Below are 12,877 nucleotides of genomic sequence, written 5' to 3' on the forward strand. Positions count from 1 at the left end.
GAGCAATCAAAGAGTCCACATCTGAAGGAACCTCCCGGGAGAGAATCTCATCCTTAACCACTGCGTGGAGTCCCTCCAGAAAACGAGCGAGCAGCGCCGGCTCGTTCCACTCACTAGAGGCAGCAAGAGTGCGAAACTCAATAGAATAATCCGTTATGGACCGTTCACCTTGGCATAAGGAAGCCAGGGCCCTAGAAGCCTCCCTACCAAAAACTGAACGGTCAAAAACCCGAATCATCTCCTCTTTAAAGTTCTGGAACTTGTTAGAGCAATCAGCCCTTGCCTCCCAGATAGCTGTGCCCCATTCTCGAGCCCGGCCAGTAAGGAGTGAAATGACGTAAGCAACCCGAGCTCTCTCTCTAGAGTATGTGTTGGGTTGGAGAGAGAACACAATCTCACACTGCGTGAGAAAGGAGCGGCACTCAGTGGGCTGCCCGGAGTAGCAAGGTGGGTTATTAACCCTAGGTTCTGGAGGCTCGGCAGGCCAGGAAGTAACAGGTGGCACGAGACGTAGACTCTGGAACTGTCCAGAGAGGTCGGAAACCTGAGCGGCCAGGTTCTCCACGGCATGGCGAGCAGCAGACAATTCCTGCTCGTGTCTGCCGAGCATGGCTCCTTGGATCTCGACGGCAGTGTAACGAGCGTCTGAAGTCGCTGGGTCCATTCCTTGGTCGGTTCCTTCTGTCATGCAGGTGAAAGAGGACCCAAAAGCGACTTGGCGAAAACAGAGTCTTTAATCCAGTAAAGTAATTACAAACAAAAAAAACACAACTTTCACTCGAAATGACGAGGACAAACTGGAGACTCGATCTTGAACAGCAGGTGAACAGCAGGTTGCCTCGGGAAGGCACTTGAACCAGACAGACTCAGACACCTGCTCACCACGCAGCATCTGAGGAAAACACGACACGACAGGGCGATACACAAACACAGCACGGTGAATTCTAGACAAGGAACCGACAGGACAGGAACGGAACACAAAGGAAGAAATAGGGACTCTAATCAGGGGAAAGGATCGGGAACAGGTGTGGGAAGACTAAATGATTGATTAGGGGAATAGGAACAGCTGGGAGCAGGAACGGAACGATAGAGAGAAGAGAGAGCGAGAGAGTGAGAGAGGGAGGGGGAGAGAGAGGGATAGAAAGAGGGAAAGAACCTAATAAGACCAGCAGAGGGAAACGAATAGAATGGGAAGCACAGGGACAAGACAAGATAATAAATGACAAAACATGACAGCAATAGCCCATCCGTGACAAGGATCGAAGAGTTGTGCATACCGAGATGCCGTTCTGTTAACTGGCACAATTCGTGCACTATTCTTGACATTCTCCTTCGACCTCTCTTATCAATGAACTGTTTTCGCCCACAGGACTGCCACTGACTGGATTTATTATTATTATTTTTTCACACCATTCTCGGTAAACGCTAGACAACGTTTAAAAAAAAAAAACAGGAGGGCAGCCGTTTCTGAGATACTGGATCTGGCGCACCTGTCACCAACGATCATACCACGCTCAAAGTCCCTTAGATCTCTCGTTTTGCCCTTCTAATGTTCAATTGAACAGTAACTGAATGCCTCAATGCCTTTATATAGCATGCCACGGCCACGTGACTCACTGTCTGTAGGAGCGATCAATTTTCGTGAACAGGGTGTACCTAATAAACGGGCCACTGAGTGTATACAGTGTCTTGTAAGGCAAAGGCCCCTGTTACATTGATTTCATTACTTCAACCTTTGTGTGAATGGGTGGCCAGAGGAGTGAGAGAAAGGCCATTGTTTAGTGCCATGGTAGTATCTCCTTGACTTTGCTTGTTTTTCCCACCACTGTCTTTGGAAGCTCCTGTTATTGAAAACAGTTCTGCTGCTATTTCCACCCTCAGAATAATCTGTCTGGACTGTGGGACTTTTTAGGTGTTTATAAGTAAGCTATAAGTAAGCTTATAAGCTCTGGGCACACATCATGTGATTTTATGATGGCTTCTCCTTCCATGTACTCAGAAGTCAGAATGAAAGACAGAAGAGAGGAACCTTGGAATAGACTAAGCTAAACACTAAACTAAACCTTATTAATTAATTACATAATTTACAAGGCCAATACTCAAATCAAATGATATTTGTCACATGCTGCGTAAACAATGGGTGTAAACTAACAGTGAAATGCTTACATATGCACCCTTCCCAACAATGCATAGAGAAATAATATGCAAATAATAACATGAGGAATAAATACACAATGAGTTACTATAACTTGGTTATACTGTATACACGGGGTATCAGTACCGAGTCGATGTCCAGGGGTATGAGGTAATTGAATATGTACATATAGGTAGGGATAAAGTGACTAGGCAACAGTATATATAATAAACAGTAACAGCAGCGTATATGATGAGTCAAATAAGTTTGTGCAAGAAGGTTCATTGCAGATAGTCCCGGTAGACCATACCAGACATAGCTCCTAGAATTAGCTCTCTCCCAGTGGTTTCTATTTTAAAGACTTACCACAGTATATGACTGATTATAAGCTATAAAACATACTAATTACCCAGACCTTGATTAAATAAACTAAATCTACTTGTAGAATCGCAATGCTTGTCAGTTGTTGAGAACTTGACTTTGAGCCAGTCAGAGAGCACAAGCCGTCACGTAGGGGAGATGATAGAAGTGACCAAAAAATGTATCATCCCCTTTTCATCAGAATTGTTTTAACTTAAACAATAAAGCTGCATAAGACATATTTCTTTTCTAGAGTAAGTCTTTACATCTCTTGCATCTAGCTAGGGGGTTTTGTGCTTGACGAAGGATGTTTTTGTTAGGTTCAGCTTGATAATGTCCCCCTGCACATTAGTAAGCTTGCTAGCTAATGTTAGCTTGCTAACTGAGCAAGGCAGTCACACACACTTCATATGAAACGAATGGGATGGTAAGTGTAGTACATTGCACATAACACTAAATGTTTTACCCAGCTAGCTATTTAGCTAGTAATTGACTACATTATTGCATACTGCCTGTGCCAGTTTGCTTGCAAGCTAATGTGAGCTAACTAGTTTGCATTGCCATTTAGCACAACATAGCTAGCTAACTTACTCCTCTGACTCTTGACAGCTATAGTTAACAGGTAGCTGCTTCATTCAAAAACAAATCCATTGTGATTTAATTAAATAATTTTGCTAGCTATGGTGGTTATCTAGTTGTGACCATCTGGTTAGTATCGACAAGTGCTTACTACAAATATTAGCTAGCTAGCAACAACATTAGCACAGCTTGCTAGTTAGCTACAGCAGCCACAAGCTAAACACACTACTGCCACGTTGTGGTCTGGAGTGTTTAAACTGTTCTCCCTGAACAACAAAAAGTGAACTGCTGACAGATTTCTCGGTGTGTCTGACCCTTAACCGTAGTGGCTATTTATAGCCATGTCATACACTTCTTTGAAGTCCAAAATGAACACCAACTGTCCCACTGGATCAATGGCTGTCCAGGTTTGACCATGATGCTGGATGCCTGACCAGGGTCAAATTCAGTAGGGCACACATACCAGAGCGAAAAACATTATGCATCAGAAAATGAAAGTTTTTGTTGGACCAATTCAGGTAGTACATCCTCGTTTTTAAATGTTTCAAAATGTTTCAAAGCATTTTGTGGCGGCAGGTAGGCTAGTAGTTAGAGCGTTGGGCCAGTAACCGAAAGGTTGCTGGATCAAATCCCTGAGTTGACTAGGTAAAAATATGTCGTTCTGCCCCTGAACAAGGCAGTTAACCCACTGTTCCCCAGGAGGCTGTCATTGTAAATAAGAATTTGTTTTTAACTGACTTGCCTAGTTAAAGAAAGGTTAAATGTAAAAATTTTAAAAAGTATAATATTCTCCGTAATGAACATAAACATGATTTGAATGGAGGACTGATGTGACATTACTTGAGAGAGTGGAAGTGCAGTACACATGATAAGTTAAAATATATTATGTCATGACTGTAGCTGTAAGTGAAACCAGTTGCACTGTAAGATTAAAAGTCACAGCCCTTTTGTTATTGTCAGTCATTATGATTCTCTTCCCTGAAATGTACACCTCTTATCAGTACTTTATGATGCATGATGCAATGCTTGACAAGCTGGGATTTGTCTGCGAGTCATATCAGTGCCTTCAGAAAGTATTCACACCTGTTGACTTTTTCCCACATTTTGTTGTGTTTCAGCCTGAATTTAAAATGGATTAAATTGAGATGTTGTGCCACTGATCTACACACAATACACCACAATGTCAAAGTGGATTTCTTTTTTTTAACAAATGAATAAACTAAATAAAGCCAAAATGTCTTGAGTCATTAAGTATTCAAACCCTTTGTTATGGCAAGCCTAAATACATAGAATTAGAAGTAAAATTTGCTTAGCAAGTTGCATGAACTCTGTGTGCAATAATAGTGTTTAACAAGATTTAGGAATGATTACTCCATCTCTGTACCCCACATATACAATTATCTGTAAGGTCCCTCAGTCGAGTTGTGGATTTCAAGCACAGATTCAACAACAAAGACCAGGTAGGATCTACAATGTCTTACAAAGATGGGCACCTATTGGTAGATGGGTATAAAAAAAGAAGACACTGAATAATCCCTTTGAACATGGTGAAGTTATTAATTACACTATGAATGGTGTATTATAACACCCAGTCACTACAAAGATACAGGCGTCCTTCAGTTGCCTGAGATTAATGCACAGGGATTTCACCATGAGGCCAATGGTGATTTTAATGGCTGTGATACAAGAAAACTGAGGATCAAAAACATTGTATTTGCTTGTCATCGGCAAGGGAGTTTTTTGGGGATAAAAATTAACATTAGAGATAAGCACAGCCAAAATCCTAGAGGAAAACCTGGTTCAGTCTGCTTTCCAGACACTTGGAGAGAAATTCACCTTTCTGCAGGACAATAACCTAAAACTCAAGGCCAAATATGCACTGGAGTTCATTGGAGGCTGCTGAAGGGAGGATGGCTCATAATAGTGGCTGGACCAGAGCAAATAGAATGGCATCAAACACATGGAAACCACCAACCTCCTGCACTGGATTTGCTTACCAAGACGACATTGAATGTTCCTGAGTGGCCTAGTTACAGTTTTGACATAATCGGCTTGAGAATCTATTGCAAGACTTTTTATTTTTTATTTTATTTTATTTCACCTTTATTTAACCAGGTAGGCTAGTTGAGAACCAGTTCTCATTTACAACTGCGACCTGGCCAAGATAAAGCTTAGCAGTGTGAACAGACAACAACACAGAGTTACACATGGAGTAAACAATAAACAAGTCAATAACTCAGAAAAAAAGAGTCTATATACATTGTGTGCAAAAGGCATGATGAGGTAGGCGAATAATTACAATTTAGCAGATTAACAGTGATAAACTGGAGTGATAAATGATCAGATGGTCATGTGCAGGTAGAGATACTGGTGTGCAGAAAAGAGCAGAAAAGTAAATAAATAAAAACAGTATGGGAATGAGGTAGGTAAATTGGGTGAGCTATTTACCAATGGACTATGTACAGCTGCAGCGATCGGTTAGCTGCTCAGATAGCAGATGTTTAAAGTTGGTGTTGCCATCGTGACCAGTGAACTGAGATAAGGCGGAGCTTTACCTAGCATGGACTTGTAGATGACCTGGAGCCAGTGGGTCTGGCGACGAATATGTAGCGAGGGCCAGCCGACTAGAGCATACAGGTCGCAGTGGTGGGTAGTATAAAGTGCTTTAGTAACAATATAAACTGCATTCAGTTTGCTGAGTAGAGTATTGGAAGCTATTTTGTAGATGACATCGCCGAAGTCGAGGATCGGTAGGATAGTCAGTTTTACTAGGGTAAGTTTGGCGGCGTGAGTGAAGGAGGCTTTGTTGCGAAATAGAAAGCCGATTCTAGATTTGATTTTGGATTGGAGATGTTTGATATGAGTCTGGAAAGAGAGTTTACAGTCTAGCCAGACACCTAGGTACTTATAGATGTCCACATATTCTAGGTCGGACCCATCCAGGGTGGTGATGCTAGTCGGGCGTGCGGGTGCAGGTAGCGAACGGTTTAAGAGCAGTTGGAGGCCACAGAAGGAGTGTTGTATGGCATTGAAGCTCGTTTGGAGGTTAGATTGCACAGTGTCCAAGGAAGGGCCAGAAGTATACAGAATGGTGTCGTCTGCGTAGAGGTGGATCAGGGAATCGCCCCGGGCAAGAGCAACATCATTGATATACAGAGAAAAGAGTCGGCCCGAGAATTGAACCCTGTGGCACCCCCATAGAGACTGCCAGAGGACCGGACAACATGCCCTCCGATTTGACACACTGAACTCTGTCTGCAAAGTAGTTGGTGAACCAGGCAAGGCAGTCATTAGAAAAACAGAGGCTACTGAGTCTGCCGATAAGAATATGGTGACTTGACAGTAGCTGTTTAGCAATGATCAACAACCAACTTGACAGAGCTAGAAGAGTTTAAAAAAGAATAATGGGCAAATATTGTACAATCTTAGAGACTTACCCAAAAAGACTAATCTCCGCCAAATGTGATTCTAACATGTATAGATTAAGGAGGTTGAATACTTATCAAATCAAGATATATTTGTGTTTTATTTTTCATGAATCTAAAAAATACATGACAAAGTATTTTGTGTAGATTGTTGGTGGGAAAGGACTATCCATTTTAATCCCAATTTGTACATTTTTGGGGGTGAAAAGTTAAAAGGGTGTGAATACTTTCTGAAGGCGCTATATGTGATCACATTAAATAATTATATATGGCCGATGACGTGTAGTTTTACAATGTTATTCAACATATTCCCCTATGGCATTTTGCAATCTCACATGATGTTCCAATGTTTAACCGGTTAAAAAGTCATTTTCAAAGTTATTCCTCTCCTTTGGTTTTAGACTCCAAAGGGTAACCTTCCAAGTGGAACCTGGCAACAGTGAAAGTGAAACAGATTAATGAAGTCACAGGTCAAGAGCTGTTAGGTAACACATTTAACACGCTTCCATGGCCCTGGGTGGACTGTTGCACTTCCACATATCAACAGTTAGCATAACCTTAAGTTGTTAATGAGAAACCAAGAGAGGGCCTGGATTCCACACACTCTGTTCGTCTAGCAGTGACCAGACCCTTGTTTTGTTGATGATCCAGACCATGTGTGCTAATGAGGAGTATATTTACGTTTGCCTGTCCTGCAGTGTGTGCATTTGTGTTTAACTTGCAGATTACTGGCTGGATCAACTTCAATGTCATGGAGAAGGGCTCAAGTAAGGGTCATTAGTTTTGCCAGGCAATCGAGAATATATGATGGGGAATTGCCAGGGCTCACTTGTCAATTTCAATGGGATTTTCCTGGTTGAATAACATTTTAAATAAAAGTCCAAGTCCAACATCACAAGGTTTATTGGATATAAACATTATAATAATGTGTTGGTAAGTGCGAGTGATGACTATGTGCCAGTAGGTTGTGATAAGGTACTGCAGTCATCAGCTGATGGTCATAATGTTTAATCTGACATCATGTTATTTGTTACAGTAGGAAGCTGGGCAGGTCTGAGGAGATCAGATGGGACTGGAACTATTCTCCCTGACTTTAATGGAGTGTTTAGCTGCTAAACCAGCACTGGTATTTATGAGCTCCAGCCCTGACCTATACTATCAATTAGGTGTAATAATGTGGTTGTAAAAGCAGCCTCTGATTACTCTGTATAAAATATACCTCATCACACACATTGGTAAGTAATATTGGGTTTTTATGAAGTGATTCTTCGCTATTTTAGAAGATTTAAGAAAGATTTATAATATTTCAAAGTGAAATAAGTGTAGGCCCATGTTCTCTCAACCTGTCCCTCAAGAGGGCACCATTCTCTAAAGATTATCCCTCTTACACACATCCCACAAACTCAGCGGTACTGTATCCAACCAGCTACTACGGAATTTATTTCAAACTTAAACTGTCATCCTTAGTTGCACCATAATAATGAGCCTGGGTGGTCAATGATACAGCAAATTCATCCTGTCTCTGGGCCTTGAGCAGGGAAGGGTGTTGCCTTGGACACTCCCTGAAGACCCCATTTGTATTAATGAGTCTCTGGCTATACTCATGTATTATGTAGTAAGCAGCCTCAGGCCACTAGGATCACACATTGTAACGTCCTGAAGGCCGAGCTCAGCTCAGCTCTACCCAGTCACAGTTGTGATTTACTTAACGGTTATGGAGATAGAGAGCGAGGGAAAATGAGATATATGTTCAGGGATAGCGGGAGAGAGAAGAAGTGATATAGCAGTAGGTGTCTGGTACACTACTATGGCAATGGTGGATTTAAAACACTGTACTTTTTTTTATTAACAAGGGTATAGGCAGGATCCTTATGTAATACATGTATCACTAGCCACTTTAACTATGCCACTTTGTTTACTTTGTCTACACACTCATCTCATATGTATATACTGTACTCGATACCATCTACTGTATGCTGCTCTGTACCATCACTCATTCATACATCCTTATGTACATATTCCTTATCCCCTTACACTGTGTATAAGACAGTAGTTTTGGAATTGTTAGTTAGATTACTTGTTGGTTATCACTGCATTGTCAGAACTAGAAGCACAAGCATTTCGCTACACTCGCATTAACATCTGCTAACCATGTGTATGTGACAAATAAAATTTGATTTGATTTGATGGATATTTTTTCCTCTCTCAGGTGCAGTTCTGTTCACTAATATTTGGCGCAATCCCTAGTCCCAGACTCCCAGCCCAGTAGTGAATTCCCTGCAGCTTTACACACACACTATTTATATATTAACCAAATGAAAAAGGCAGCTAATAACCACTGACAGTGACAGCACATTTGAGACACATCTGGATTAAGGATAGGCCTAAATGACCAATCACCCATCAGTATTCTGCCTCAAAACTGACCAATGTATGACCTCATGTTATTGCCTGTTTTTTTGCATAGTCATTTTAGGGGAATATTTTATGTTGTATAGCACTAGGTAAAGTGTGTTTGCCTTCATTTCAGTTGGTGTTGTAGTTATTGCAATTGAGTGTGCTCGGTGTGTTAGATGTATTTGATGAACCAGGGATTGACATTGTTGTGGGTGATGCACTGTAGGATGTGAAAAATGTGTAGTACAAATAAAGCACATACAGTAAAAATGCAGACAGATATTTTTTGGATCCAGAATTCATTAAAATGTGTTTGCCTTTGAAATTCAAGGACATCAGCCTCACAAACGTGTCACATCTGACATAGAACATACAGTCTGATCTTTATATAACTGTCTCAGCATGGGCTCACTGCTCTGGGATGCACCACTCATTGCAGAGAAAATGGGATTTGTCAAGGATCTGACAAATTATACTGATTGTCTAGTTAATTTACTGACCTCAGAGTAAGATGGAAAATAGTTAATAACCGATTGATGTTCTCTTCAGTAAAGAGCTAATATTATGACAAGGTGACTAATTGCCATTGATTGATTGTTTTGATTAATGGAGTTTTTGTCCAGATTTTGTACATTTTGCGAGGGGGAAAAAGTGTTTGTATTTTTTTAAATTGAGTGTTGGTTGTTGGACGTTATTGCATATTATTGCACAAGATTAATCAAGTTGTTGATTACATTGCTAGTTAACTTCTCTCTTGCCTAAAGACACTACAGAAACTTTAATTGCCTTAGTAGTAATCTAATTTATCCATCAGTTAAATACCTAAAAGAAATGTAATTGTTAGATCTATTCCTATGTTCTACTCAACATTGAATTAGACAAACAAGCTTTAACATACTGTAGTTGCATACAGGCTACTGCAATAGTATTCTCCAAACTGATGCCCCCTCCTGTTTCAGATTTAAAGTGTCATTCTAAAAAAATAGGTTTTAATCAGAAAAATACCTTTTCTCCTTTTCTTAAGGAGGCTTATTAGTCCCTTAATGGCATTGAGCCGCATTGTGCTGTGACCTTAAGTAAACATTAAACATGTAAGAAAACCTCTGAGTTGCTGTGGAAAATCTGACAGGACTCATTTCGGATGCTTGACGAGAAGGGGAGTAGCGGCAGGCTGTGCTAGAGGTAGGCAGGCAGGGAAGCAGGCAGGGAGGAGGAGTCTGTTGCTGCTCCTTCAGTAACGTCGGTATCTCACACACATGCCGTCCCTCTGCCGGGACCATGATGCACTCTCTCCAGAGCCCCCGGGAGCTAACTATGGCTAGGGAGATGTGGCACCTGCTGGGGCGTGACGGGGAATTCAGCGCTCACCTGGTGACGTTGATGTGCTGCATGGGTCAGTATCTCTTCCTGCTTCGCTTTACTTCATTCCCCATCCAGAATCCAAGGATTGGGAATTTCAGTTTCTGACTGAGCGTGGAAGTTTGCCGCTAGTTTCTCATTTAGAGGGGGACTTTAAACCTCCCAAGGCTAAATTCTGTTGTGTTATGCTGTGTTGTAAAAGGAGGAGGTTATCTGTGTTATTTGTATTTTGGTTCCAAAGTCAAAGAAGATGCAGATTGCATGATTTACTGGGCTTGTGATTGGTATCAATATGTCTTCCTTTGAGGGCTTATATCAGCTGGACCTTTAGGCAGAAATGTAAAGTAGGACAGACAGGTATCTGGCCTGAATCCTGAATCCCACTTGGCAGCTTTCTCTCTTAATCTTCCCGTGTGAGACAGGTAATGCAGAGGGAAGTAAGGAGGGTCTCTCCCCCCAAGCTGTGTGTCTCAGGACCATTAGCCTACCGCCACGTGCAGTGTTGTACAGTAATGGATTTTGTTTGGCTAATGATCCAGAAATATAGTATAGGGATTTTGTCTGTGTTAGATTCTCTGAGCAAATGTTTTTGTCTGTGTAGCATACCTGGCGAAAGTTTGCCTTGACAGCTCACAATTGAGCCTTTATGTTTCCATTTCTATCCCAGAGAGTCTCAGTTCTGTGAGAGCCTGCATGTGGAAGCGGCCAGTCTGGTTGTCATGGATACAGGAAACACAAAATAATGTGGTAGACCGTGTACGATACTGAACCATGAGTAATGGAAGCTATGCCTCATGCATTGAAGTTCATTCTTTTTCATTACGCTTCCAAAAATATCAATCTCTCTGGAGACTACTGTATTCACTAGAAATGAACCCACATGTGTAAGAGTATTAGGATAGTCTTGTATCTAATCATTATATATGCAGTAGTTCAGAAAGAAAATGTGTACATGTAACCATGCATAGTCTTTGGCGTTAGGGCTCGGCTCCTTCATGGTAGCTCACTGCCAAGGCGAAGCATCATATGAAGATGATAATATAAGTACGGGCAGTGAGCACGATATTAGGGCTCTCCCCGAATAAAACAAATGTTGGTCGACCTAGAGTCGTCTGTTCTTTCGACCAATCGGGTTGGTCAAAATGTTCAAACGTGTATTTTTCCATATGTAGACACACCCTATGTTTGAATATAATCAACTATATGTTGGCTACTGAGCTTGTCTGCCTCTTTAAGCACTGTGATAAAAAATTGCTCCACCCAAAAAATATTGGTCGACCAAACAGCCTATCGACCAAACATTCAATCAGTCGACTCCATGGAGTCAGCCCTACATGATATATGATATATCAAATCCCATAAAGAAAGAAACACAAAACCCACAGGTGGAGGCCAGGGTGGTAGTGGGATTTAAGAAACAGCAAGCATAGCGAGTAACAGCTAGATACAGCAGCACGGCAGCAAGAGACACCAGCGCATGTGTGTGACATCCAGCTCCGAGGAAGCATGTGTAGAACTGTAAGTAGAGTGCAAATCCAATTGGTGCAATGTCCGCTGATGCCATCACACTCAGATTCCCTTCTGAACGGACTACGCCGAGTGAACCATATACAGTACATTGATAAGAGGAATGAACGGCTGGCTCATTGTAGTAGTAAATCACAATTCCACTTGTCATGGAAATTACCATCCCCTGTGTGTGTGTGTGTGTGTGTGTGTGTGTGTGTGTGTGTGTGTGTGTGTGTGTGTGTGTGTGTGTGTGTGTGTGTGTGTGTGTGTGTGTGTGTGTGTGTGTGTGTGTGTGTGTGTGTGTGTGTGTGTGTGTGTTTTGTTTGTGTGTGTGTCTGCATGTGTGTGTCTTAAAGTTACACCATGCTTACTGTATGTATGTAAAGTACTGTGCTAAGTGTCTTTTTTGTGTATTTTTCTCAGATGAAAGAGACAGAGTGCAGAAAAAGACTTTTACAAAATGGATAAACCAACATCTCCTGAAGGTAAGAATTGATTGTCCGCAGAGCTTCTTTTAGAAACATGCTGTACCATTCATTTTATTTCCCAATTCATTGTTCCTTTTTTTTGGATTGGGGAGACTTTATTTGGCCTTCCAGTTCAATGATCTACATAGAGACTGTAATATGAGAGAGAGAGTTAGGCCTACAGTATGTTTTAATATTGTTGACTTGTATCACAGTTACGGTGGTAGCTACTAGCTACGGTCAAGTCTAGGGATGCACATTAACCATGAACATCTCTTGATTTTTCCATGTCACTAAGACTCTTGGTAATTATGAATCTGGTCCCATGGGTAGATCATTTCTCACATACCTCAATGCCTAATTAGTGTATTGTACCTCCACCTCTCGTTTCGTCACCTTTCGGCCGTTCTGTGTTGAAATGGTTACTGTTTTTACTATATACAGATGCAGCAAGAGAGATGGTATAATGGTCATGATAATGGAAAGACAGTATGGCTCGGAATTGCCAGGGACCTCAAGAGAGGATATTATTGCTGTACTTAGGTGCCAATACAATATGCATTGCGATTCTTACGATTCTATATGTATTGCAATGTGATGCTCCAAACGTATTACTCATTAAATGTCTGTTGCTGAGAGACAAGAGG

At 41.4% G+C, this 12,877-nt stretch overlaps 1 protein-coding gene across 1 annotated transcript in view; it reads left to right on the top strand.

Moving 5' to 3' along the window:
* LOC124038746 (dystonin-like) overlaps nt 1–12,877 on the top strand; it is a 205,614-nt gene that overhangs the window by 46,570 nt on the left and 146,167 nt on the right. Inside the window, exon 5 of the mRNA XM_046354820.1 lies at nt 12,187–12,248. Within this exon, the coding sequence (XP_046210776.1) occupies nt 12,187–12,248 (62 nt within the window). The remainder of the gene's footprint in view (nt 1–12,186; nt 12,249–12,877) is intronic.

This window comes from Oncorhynchus gorbuscha, linkage group LG06, assembly GCF_021184085.1.
Source record: "Oncorhynchus gorbuscha isolate QuinsamMale2020 ecotype Even-year linkage group LG06, OgorEven_v1.0, whole genome shotgun sequence".
Classification (NCBI taxonomy): Eukaryota; Metazoa; Chordata; class Actinopteri; order Salmoniformes; family Salmonidae; genus Oncorhynchus; species Oncorhynchus gorbuscha.